This window comes from Peromyscus californicus, unplaced genomic scaffold (genome assembly GCF_007827085.1).
Source record: "Peromyscus californicus insignis strain IS unplaced genomic scaffold, ASM782708v3 Scaffold_14__1_contigs__length_90479793_seg_2, whole genome shotgun sequence".
Taxonomy (NCBI): Eukaryota; Metazoa; Chordata; class Mammalia; order Rodentia; family Cricetidae; genus Peromyscus; species Peromyscus californicus.
Window position 1 is genome coordinate 66,999,875 of NW_026294436.1, and position 12,254 is coordinate 67,012,128.

General features: G+C 43.9%; 1 protein-coding gene across 1 annotated transcript in view; it reads right to left on the reverse strand.

Annotated features, from left to right (window-relative positions):
• Window positions 1–6,798, reverse strand: part of Fbxo28 (F-box protein 28) — a 30,523-nt gene extending 23,725 nt beyond the window's left edge. Inside the window, exon 1 of the mRNA XM_052737860.1 lies at window positions 6,495–6,798. Coding sequence (XP_052593820.1) covers window positions 6,495–6,761 — 267 coding nt within the window. The 5' untranslated portion in view covers window positions 6,762–6,798. The remainder of the gene's footprint in view (window positions 1–6,494) is intronic.
• Between the last annotated feature and the right edge of the window lie 5,456 nt (window positions 6,799–12,254).

The following is a 12,254-nucleotide window of genomic DNA, read 5'->3' on the forward strand; positions in this document are numbered from 1 at the left end:
CAGCACTTAGGTGGTGCTGGCAGGAAGACCCAGGGTTCAAGGACCCAGAGTTTGCGAGTTTGAAGCCAACCTGAGCTATACCAGACCTGTCCACCTCTGGCCTCCACACTCACATGCACATACATGAATTCACTGGTGTATGTATGCCACCTACAAAGACATGTACATGACAACACCCATACACTTGCATGAAAATAAAATGTAAAATATTAAATTCATGCTGGGATGAATTAAAAACCTAAAAAAGATCTAATCTAGTTCAGGCAAATAAGCACTACTTTTTCAGTAATTAGTGTAAGTCACACAGAAAACCCCTTTACTTCACAATGATGTGACTTTCTATTTTTTATCTACAACAGTGAAATGTTTTAAGAACTATATTGTTCAATACACTAAAAGCGTACACTGTATCATAGACTCTGGAAGGCCCGAATGATAGATACATGGTGAATAAGAGGAAATAGAGATGAGAGGATTACCAACACTGACCTTATTTCTCTCCAGTACCTGTACCCTACACACATGCACACAAAACAGGAAAAGAATCCTCTCACAGAAGAAATCAGACATATCTGCAAACCTTGTGCTGTCATTTGGATCTGGAATGTCTCCCAAAGGTCCACATGTTAAAGACTTGGTCTCCAGCTTGGCATTGTTAGGAGCTGCCCAAAACTTTAAGAAGAAGGGCCTACTGGTGAGTCTGAGATCACTGGAGCTGTATCTTGTCAGGGGACTGGGGAAACCCAGCTCTCTTTCTCCTTGCCTATCACAGAACAAACACTGCTGCACCATCACCAGTAGCCTCAAGGCAGGAGGTCTGCACAGTCAAAAACTAGAACCCCAAGATTCCCCAGACAAACCATTCTCTTCATCAGCCCATCTCCTCCTGGTTTCTCAGGCTGACAGAAAGCTGAACAACACCTCGATAAACTGAATGATATGGATTCTTATACCACTGAACATGGTACTTTATTAATATTATAGTCTGTGCATATAAATTCAAAGATTCTAAAAGCAAAAGAGAATGCTTCATAGAGGTTTCTTCTCCCAAGCTCCTACTTCTAGCATTTTGCACTTCAGACTAAAGAAACGGACCATCTTAAGCCTGACCAAGCACGCAAGCTCCTGTTTTCCTCGTATGAGATGATGGCACCTCACTGAAACTTTCTGTGATTCTCTTCTGGACTTCACTCAGTAGTTCTAACTCCCTTTCTAGCATTACTGTACTTACTATACTAGAATTACTTTTAGAAGAGCCTGTTTTCCAAGTAAGTTTAAGCTCCATGAGGGTAGGAGGGTTCAGAGGATCCAAGGTTTGTTACCCTTGGCTACATAGCACGTTTGAAGCTAGCCTTAGCTACATGAGACTCTACTTAAAAATGAAACAACAGCAAAACCAAACCAAACCAAAAACAAAAAAAGGTTTGCTTGAATCCTTCATTTTAAAAAAAAATCTTGGAAAGCCGTGGAGATGGCCCAGTGCACAAGCTAAGAACCTGAGTTAGGATCGCCAACATCCACTTTAAAAGTCCATGCTTAGCCGGGCGGTGGTGGCGCACGCCTTTAATCCCAGCACTCGGGAGGCAGAGCCAGGCGGATCTCTGTGAGTTCGAGGCCAGCCTGGACTACCAAGTGAGTTCCAGGAAAGGCGCAAAGCTACACAGAGAAACCCTGTCTCGAAAAAACAAAAACAAAAAAAAAAAAAAAACAAAAGTCCATGCTTATGCAGACAACCATAATTAAACTCAGCGGGTCATAAAAAACAAACAAGACTTGACAGAGGGTTTGTTGGATGAAGAGCACCCATCCATGAGGGCTCCTGTATCCCCTTTCAGGATATAGCTCCAGAGATCTAAGATTCACTAGTAGGTACTACTTAATTCTTGGGTAGATCCTAACAGTGCCAAGCTGGAAACAAAGTCTTTAACATATGGACCTTTGGGAGACATCTGAGATCCAAATGATAGTATAGGGGATACAAATATATAGCTTCTTCTAGCAAATGATTAAAGTTGTTTTCCCTTCTTTTCATGTTTTGTGTGCATGTGTGTTCACCTGTGTAGGCGCACATGCATGCTGAGAAATTAGGTTAATGTTGGTAAACTTCCACAATCTCTCTTCCTTTATTCTTTTGAAGCACCGTCTCTTACACCCAGGGCTTCCCAACACGGCGAGGCTAGAGGCAGCTTGTTTCAGGGATCTCTTCCTTTAGCGGCTAGAATTACAAGTGGGCTGTTATGCCCACCTGGCATCTATGTGGGCTTTGGGGATCTGAACTCCCATTCTTCTGACTGCTAAGCAAGAGTTTTAACTGAGTCCTCTGTCCAGCCCCTGTTCTGCTACTGTTCTTAGACATTTCTCCTCACCAAAGTCTGTCAATCCTAGAGAATACCAAAAATAGTTTCTTACACTTCACTGTTCTGCGGAATAAAGTTCAAGTATAGGTGGAAACTACTCAACAGCACATTTAAAACTTGATACGTGAAGATTCGACCTCATGCCAACCCTTTCAGCCAATCCTCCCAGACTATTCAGCATTTTTCAGGGCTTTCTCAAGGTAATGTTGTACTTGTACTGCCTGGTAGACCCCACGGTCCCGAAGAAGTTTTCCCTGCTTACTTCAACACTCTCTTAGTTATGCTTTCTGCCTTTATTACTCTGGTGCTTCGTAAATGTGCTGGGAAGGGTATGTCCATGACGCTTCCATAATGATACTGTGACGGGATTGTTGGTTGAACTCTTTTCCTTTGTGAGTTCTCAGGAAGAATGAGCAGAAGGGAGGAACCGTCCTTACAAAACAATACTCCTTACCTTTACTTAAGTACCTGCTAGGAGAGAACTGGGAAGAAAACGAAATCCACAACACAGTATACTCTGTAAACAGGGTGGTGGTTCTCAAGGTAGGTGGGACTCCTGGGGTTTCCAAGCCCCTTTCAGGAGTCTGCATGGCCAAACTAGTCTCATAATGGAAAAGAGGTGACTCTTTCACTTGCTCACAGGTATCCAGGTGAGGTTTCTAGAGCAATACAGTAATAACGTGATGCATTGTAATTCCGACAGTTAGGGTGTGTGCTCTGTATTCTTGCGTTTTATGGAACTGTTTAAGGTAATCTTGGGATCATCAATAACCTTTAACGAAGAGTATAAAGGTATACTGAGACAAACAGGTCAAGAACTTCTGGCATACAGTGAGAAACAAAGCAGAGAAGATGCCCAATTCAAAGCAAAAGAGAAAGGCCTCTTCGTTGTCCTTCATATTTCCTACTACCAACCCAATCTATAACTAAAGCTTTCTAATATGTTAAAATTAAAAAAAAAAAAAAAAACCAAACAAACCATGAAAGGAACTATAAAGAGCAGAGTCCATACTCTAGAGCGATCTAGACAAGTCTCTTGGGACAGAGCATGGCTTTATATAGTTGGTTGCTGACTGGAAATTTCTATTCCAGATAATAAGCAATATTTCTTGATTTAACATGCAGTCATATTTATGCTCTGAAATGCTAACAGTTCCACTCTATTTGCATGAGCCCCAATGGAATTAGAGGGGGAACCATTGACAATATCTCTACTATCTTCAAAATCCTCTCATATACAGAACACTGGACCCATGAGCCAAAGTAACACGTTCAAAGTTATCTCTGATATGCTCCCTAAGGGTAAAATCTCAATTCTTACCCCTGGCTACTTGTTTCAAAGTCTCTCAGGTACTTATTAAGGGGTCTGGGTGACACATCAAAGCTGCACCAGCACTAATGTGTTTGTCTTACTGGGAAAGCAAACAACTCAAAATACATACCTTGTCATTTGAAAAGCTGTATTCAGCCAAATACATTATAAGAATTAAATACTTAAAACTATTTTTGTGGAACCAGAATTTTCAGACTGCCTATGTTTGGGGAGCAAAACTTAGTGTTAGAAAGAGAGCCAATTTAATAAGGCATTCAGACAGACCCTTAGAAATCAGTAGACTGGAAAATCAAATTTCAATTATTTACGGTTACAGGAGGCAAAGACTATCACCAACTAACCTGGAAAAATAATTGAAATATATTATTGTAGCAACTTCAGGTCAGAGATCTTTTATAGAAAATACAGACTATTAAGTACTTGGATTATATACCTGCCCTTTAAGTTAGGTGCCAGGAATAGGCAAGACTGATATCTTATAGGATGAGGCAAGAAAGAAAACTAGGAAGGAAAAAAGCAAAATGTCTATCCCAATAATTAAACTAGCCCATGGATCACAGTTTTGCCTACTGGAAGCTAATCGTGTTGTTACTGTCGCTCCCTTCCGGGCTTATCCAGCCTCACTTCTCACTCTAGAACACACAATGGAAGGGGCTGAAGTGATGTGTATAGCAGATGCCAGCACATACACTTAAGTCTCCTGATTTTTTGGCAAACAATTTAGGTAAAAATAACCATTTAAATTGAAAAGATATATACAAAGAGCCTAACCAGGCAATGTCTCTTTGCTATCAATTTCACAAAGATTTTAATTAAATTAATGCTGACACCTAGTGACAAGAAAGAACATCTGTATTTTGTGTTACTTGAATTGTATTTTCTGAAACGAAAGATCCATCTTAGGTCCCATAAACACCCAGTATCATTAGGTAAAGAGAGGAATGAGACCTCCTCCTTTCTAAAACTGCATGTGCAGGTATAAAACTGGCCAGGGAGCGGAATGGGAGCACCAAAGAGACTCCTTATGAAAAATGTCTTAAATTATAAATCTGCAACACTAGGCCAGGAGAAAAAGCTTACAACAGAAAAACGAGTTATAACTGATAGAGCACTCGTCTAGCAGGTGCAAGGCTGAGTTTGAACTCCAGAACAGTGAAAAAACAGTAACACACACACACACACACACACACACACACACACACACACACACACCACCAACAACAAACAAAAATGAATGAAAGAAAGAAGAAAAAATAAGGAAAACGACTAACACGCAAATACAATTTTTCTCAACACTTAACAAAACAACTGTGAATATTCCAAGCTTTCCAAAGCCATTGTCTGGCTGACTGGCTCGATTCAATCAAATGTTATACCCAATTGCCAAACACCATGTACATAAAGCATAAATTTTGGTCAAACACCATTCTTTATAAAATATAAAGAAATATTTCCAATTCTACATGAAATTCTAGGATGATGCTTTGAAAATTAAGGGCACTGTATTCTGAAATACCTACTTCCAAATGAAGAAATTTTCCATTCTGGAGACTGGCATGGTTGAACTGCTGTATTGACCAGGGGAAACAGATACACAAAACCTGCCCACCGTTTGAATGAATGCTTACAGCTGTTTAAAGATGATTTCCTTTGAAATGCAATTACGGTCAATTTTGAGCTGGAGGTATAGGTCTAAAATACGGCATATTGATTATTAAGAAAACGCTCCACACAGCACATTCTGAAAGATGTCTTTGTCCTTTTATAAACAATCCCGAACACATTTGGTGACTACATTGAACCGGCTCGCAATCACTTCAAAATGTCCACCTCCTTCAATTTCCTGACCACTTAAAGATAAATTCACTGGAAGGAAGTGAGATATCTTCCTGAACCAAGGAATTCATCAAATCCTCGGTCAAGCCTCTGGGATGTAGCAAAATTCCAAAGGCATTTTTTTTTTTCTTTTTACATCTTTGATAGAACGTGTTATTTTTAGGGTATAAATAAACCACTCTGACAGCGGGGGTGGGGGGTGGGGGTGGACTTGAAGCACTAGTTTAAAAAAATGATTGAAAGACCTGGGGGAGGGGGAGTAACAGCTTGTCAAGGGGCCACTTGCTCCACTGTGGATACGAAGTGTCAGGGAGGCGAAAGCCGGACTGGTCATTTCCCAGGGCTCTACTTAGTGGCCAAGCAGGGCTCGGGTTCAAGCCACGAAAGCACTTTGCAATTTTAGAAGCTCCAGTGGGTTTCGCGGGGGACGGGGGGACGGCGGGGGGGGGGGGGGCGTTAGACCAAACCTACTTCATCCTTTTCAACCAGGAAGCTTGCCGGGGTGGCTGGAGGAACAATACACGCTTCTTGCCACACAACCCGAGCCTGGCTGGGACCATCTACCTACTTGGGGAGTTGTACTCCCCGGAAAGCCGGGCAAGGGGACAGGGCGGTAAGTCAAGGCAGGCTGCCAGCCCCCTCGGGGAATCCCTGCTCAGCGGGGCGGCGGGCACCCAGGCCAACTCCGTTACTTCTCGCTGGCCCGGCGGGCGCGTCCCGGGCTGGGGGCGAGGAGACACCCCCCCCCGCCGCCGCCGCCAAGGCGCCGGGGCTCGCCCGCCGGGGAGTCGGGATGCCGGTGCAGCAGCACCCCGCCGAGCCGCACCGGGGACGCAGCCCGCGCCCGCCGCCGGGGATCGCCGGGGCTCCCTCCCCAGGAACGCGCCGCCCTCGCCGGCCCTCCCCAGACCTCGGCCCGGAGGACACAGAGGCGGGGTCCCACGGGGCGGAGGGGGGGGGGGGCTCACCAGGCGGAGCTGGCTAATTTCGTCGTAGGACATAAAGCTGAGTATGTTCTCGATGGCTACGATGGGCAGCGCCACCAGTGTGTTGTTTTGAGGCAGGTGGTCCGGAGCCAGCGCGGGCGCGGCGGGGGCCTGGGACCCCGGCTGCGGGGCCTGCGGCGGGGGCGGCGGGGGCTGTCGCTGAGCGGAGCCGGCGGCCGAAGAGGAGCCGCCGTCGCCGTGGCCGCCGCCTCCTTCCTCAGCCATCCGCTCCTCAGACGCCGCCGCCATCTTGGGAGTTTGATTCCTTCCTCCACTGTAAGGGAACCAGGACACTTCCTGTGCGTCACTTCCTCCTTCTGCCCGGGTTGGGGGGGGGGCGGGGCGGGGGCAGAAGGAGAGGGAGGAGCTTGTGGCATGAAGACTGGAGGAGAGAGGCCTGAGCTTGGTGTGTGTATTAGATGGAAAGGAAGGAAGATGTTGTGCACCTCAAGAAAGATGGTCTTTGAAATGAGCAAAGATTCTGTAGACCCCAAGAAAGGCGGTCGTCAGTCTCTTATCTGATTGGAAACTCCCTGAGGGTAGCGGAGCACGCCTTGTTCAACTGCAAGAAACTGGAGCGGTTTTATTTCAAAGCTACTTGACAAAAGGATGATTAAAAAAAACCATGTTATCTTCATAAGTTTAGATGGAAATTTGTGTTTAGATCAGCATTTCCCAAGAGCCATTGTAGTAATTTCAGCATGCAAGAAAAAAGAATAAAATACTGCTCTTTGAAAAGTACAAGACGGTTAGACAAGCCCTGAAAACATGTTAGTGAAATAAAAACACAGCGTCACATGCTGTATGACTACTTTTAGATGAGATGTCTCATAATAGGCAAATCCATAGAGTCAGGGACCGGAGAGTTGTCCCAGAGGTTAGAGCACTTGCTGCTCTTTCACAGAACCTGAGTTTGGTTCCCAGCACCCACATTGGGCAGCTTACAACTGCTAAACTGAAACAGAATATATTAGTGGTTGCTGGAAACTGGGGACAAGGGAAGTGTGGAAGACGACTGACAGTTAATGGGTGCATTGTTTATTTTTGTGGGTGATGAGAAAGTGCAATTGAGGGCCAGCAAGATGACTTAATGGGTAAAGACACTTGCTACCAAAGCTTGCTACCTGAATTTGAGCTCCAGGACTCACACAATGAAAGGAGAGACCTGACACACACCCAGACAAAGAAATGTAATTTTGTTTTTGTTTTGTTTTGTTTTGTTTTGAGACAGGGTTTCTCTGTGTAGCTTTGCGCCTTTTCCTGGAGCTCAATTGGTAGCCCAGGCTGGCCTCGAACTCACAGAGATCCGCCTGGCTCTGCCTCCCGAGTGCTGGGATTAAAGGCGTGCGCCACCACCGCCCGGCCAAGAAATGTAATTTTAAAATGAGATTAGGGGCCTGGAAATATGGCTCAGTGGTTAAGAGCACTTGTTCTTGCAGAAGACCTGTGGTCCATGCCAGCAAAACATTCATACACGTGAAAGAAATCTAAAGTACATTTTAATGGAATTAAATAGTGGTGGTGGGTGTACAACTGCATGAAAATACTAAAAACACCTAATTGTATACTTTAAAGACTTATTTTTAAATTTATGTATCTATGTACTTATAGACATGTGAGTATGCGTATACAAAGATCCCAGAGGAGGATGTTAGATCTCCTGGAGCTGGAGTTAAAGGCAGTTTGAGGAGATCAATATGGATGCTGGGACCCAAACTCATGCTTTCTGAGAGAAGCAGGTGCTCCAAGCCTCTAAGCCATCTCTCCGGCACCTGAATTGTGTGACTTACCCAACAAAACAATCAATTTAGGCAGAACCACTGAAAAGATGCTAAAACTAGAAACCTAACACTTGGTGAGGTGCAGCACGCAGGCTCAAAGTAACCCCCCACCCGATATATATTAATTACAAAAAGTGAAAAGTATGTTACAGAAATTCACCGAACAGATTCGTAACCAAATGGTTAAGAATACCACCGCAAGCTGTGGGAGGAACCAACATCATGTGCCTCTTACTGTGACACCCTGCCAGTGACCCAACATAATGTAATATCTGTGCATAAAAATACATACTCTGCATTTGAAGCAAATAAATTGAGGTTGGACTCTGCAGTGGTTTGGATTAGGAAGTTTCCTATAGGTTCAAGTATTTGAACACTTAGCTCCCAGCTGGTGTGGTTGCCTGGGGACCCTTTGGGAGGCGGAGCCTTGCTGGAGGAAGCATGTCACTAGGGGTGGGTTTTGACTGTAGTCTCACTCAAGGTCACTTCCCTCTCTGACCTGTGCTTGAGACTGAAGATGTGGTCCCTCCGCTTCCTGCTTGTACTGCCAGGCTTGCCACTTGATGCCATGCCTCCCCACCACGGTGGACTCTTTTTTATATAAGTTGCCTTGAGTTGTGGTATTTTATCACAGTGACAGGAAGATAACTAACACAGACTGGAACTTGTGAGGTTTCTGTCTCTGCCTCCCATGATTCCATTTCTTAAAGGTTTTTATCCATAATGGTCAAGGTTCCAGTGCATGAGCCCTGATGAGCACACTCAAACCAGACCCATATCATAGCAGGGTTGGTTAGTATTCAATATGTATTTTATGTCTAACTGTTTCTAGATGTTTGCATATTTATAATGTGTTAATTTTCTCTCCACTAATAGATCGAAATCTTACTTTTGTGCTTAGGGCATTGCTACCTCTTCAAAGAACCAGTTGCAATTAGTCTAAATTGAAATCATTTTCTACCTAGTTTTATTCGAGTTGGAAGCTCTCTTGATGGGTTAAGTTGAAATAGAATTTCTGTAAGTGGAGTCATGCTTTAAGTACGTTATGGAAACTGCCACTTAAATGAAACACATAGAAAACAGTGTGTTTCACTTATAAACAGTGAATCATCGTTCTCTCATTTAATTCATGTATTTTGTTAATCAACCCATGACAAGCTGTTGTTTGTATGAAGTGATCCTACAAACAGCAATCCTATTCTCTTAACTCTCCATATATGGACAACTGGTCACTAGTCAGATCTGTTAGTCTGAACAGCAGGATACAAGTTTGGGAATCATTTAAAGAAGTTCTTGCCACTCAGCTCACTCATTTTTTTCTCTCTTTATGTGCACTAGATTTCCACCCTTATATTTCCCATGCTTGTTTAGGAGTACTATTATTGTTGTTGTTTTGGAGGCACTCAGGATTGAACTCACAGCCCCGTGTGTACTAGCCAAGTACTCCACCATCCAGCTATAGCCACAGCCTCTACAAATTGTTCATAAAGAGAATTTCAAAGAAAATGATAGTTTTGTTTTAATTTTTAAAAATCAATCTTTATTTTGGATATACTTCCCAACCAGAGCAAATGCGTGCACTCTTAGGAGAAGTTCCAAATCCCAAGTGTAGTTTTAGGTCAGCCAGCTATCAAAGGTGCTTTACAAGACGGTGGATTCAAGTGGGGATGGACACATACTTCCCAAAAGCCACGTTTCCAATTTCACATTTGTGAAGATATGAAAGAGAATACTATCTTCCTCACACAGCTGATACAAGAATAAACAGAGACAGTGAGTGAGGGGTGTCTTTAGTTTATGTATTTATGTAGTTTGGTGATGGGGATGGAATTCAGGAACTTGCGTATGACAGACAAGTACTCCCCAGCCTTGTCTGTCTATCAATTTATTTTGCTGTGTTTTGTGAGGTAGGGATTCTCTGACCTCAAGCTTGCAATCCTCGTACATGCTGGGATACAAGCTTGCACACCATCACAGCTACAGATGAGGTCTTGTATTCTGATTTAAAGCATTAAAACCAACTTGCTGATGTGCCGACACCGGGTGGCATTCCACCCACTCCTTTCCCATCTTTCTGTCTTTCTGATCGGGTGTATGTTGGGGGATCAGGTGAGCCTGGGTATGGTGGAAGGTGATGAGGGGAGAGCTGACTTGTTCAACTGCATTTCCATATGGAGTTGGGTTTATGTATAAAAGAGAAAACTATAACCATACCCCCTTTTTGGCTACATGGTAGCAGATTTGTAATGTATTTAGAAGGAATAAAGTTTGAACTCTCATCTTAAACAGTAAGAGACTTCGTGTTTTTGTGAATTGCAATCACCTACATTTTTTTTTAAAAAAAGATTTATTATTTTTATTTGATGTGTGTGTTTTACCTGTATATATGTCTGTACACCATTTCCTGCAATGCCTGCAGAGGCAGGAAGAGGGCATCAGATCCCCCTGGAACTGGAGTTACAGTTTGTGAGTCGCCATGTGGGTGCCAGGAACTGAACTTGGGTCCTCTGGAAAAGCAGCCAGTGCTCTTCACTGCTGAGCCATCTCTCCAGCCCCACCTATGTTTTCACAGATCCATCTTGTGGGACTGAGGAGATAGCTCAGTTGGTAAACTGAGTTTGCCAACCAAGCACGAGAGCTTGAGTTTAGATCCCCAGGACTCAGGTAATAAGCCAGGCGCTTCAGCATCCTGGCAGCTGGGAGCTAGAAACAGGAGGAATCTTGGGCTTGCTGGCTTAGCCAGTCTAGCCCCAGGATCAGTGAGACGTACTGTCTCAAAGAATAAGGTGGAAAGCAGTTGAGAAAGACAGCCAACGTTGACCTCTGGCCACCACATACACGCACCTTTGTGCATGCACATGAATGCACACGCACCCCCTACACACACGCACCCCCTACACACACAATCTTTTGACTAGATGAGGCATTTCCTGTCTTTGCCAATATTTAAGCTTATATTATTAAATGCATTTAAAAAATTAAAGTTTTGACTCCGGAGGAAGAGTCCATGAAACTTTCAATTCAGGAAATGTTGCTGGCTGCCAGAAGGCTAAAACACCAGGAAGGGGCAAGAATATAAATAATGTTTCTTGCAACTGGGGAAGCTAGGGATCTGGCTGCAATATCAGCTCCAGAGGGAGCAGCTGAATTGATCTTGTTGGTCTGGCTGGCTTCTCCTTATTTCTCTAAGAGAATTCTTCCTGAAGTTGTAGATTCAGAAAGTGACTCAGCTAACAGCGTTCCCTGCCTTTAGAAAGGTGTGCAAGCACAAGGCACAGGGACATGCAGATCGAAGCGGCTACTTCTGATCTGAAAGATCAGAGAAAGTGCCACAAAGAGGTTCACGGAGAAAGTGTCACAAAGGAGGTTCACAGAGAGTGTCACAAAGGAGGTCATACATTCACTGTGGCCTCAAGGGATGGAGGTGTTATCTTTTTGTCACTGTGAAGAAATGGGTGAAACAGTCAGCTTATAAAGAGGGAAAGTTTATCTTGGCCCGCCACATCTAAGCTCCCAGTACTTGCTTGGTTGGTCCTGTTGCTTTGGGCTTGCAGTGACACATCCATGAGACCGAGTAAGTTATGAAGAATAGAGAGTTATTTCATAGTTCTAAAAGCATTTTAGTGGAAGGTAGTAAGGAACAATAAGTTGATATTTGAATCTCCGTATTTCAATTTAACTGCAGTCCAAGTAGGCACAATCTGTCCCCATGTCCTCTTGTTAAGGTTCAGTATTTATCAAAACTATGGCCAGAAATTACCACCCGAAGCGCCTGAAGTGTTTATTTAAAATGAAGTTTCCCAGGCCTTGCTCCAGGCCCGCCAAATCAGAAACTATAGAAATCCTTTCACTTTTCCCCTGAGATCCTCACTGTACATGAGCCCACACCGGTTTCATGAGCGTACTAGAGAGTCCAGCTTTCTATTTTTGCATTTGCCTCCCACCACCAGTGAGAGCTGCT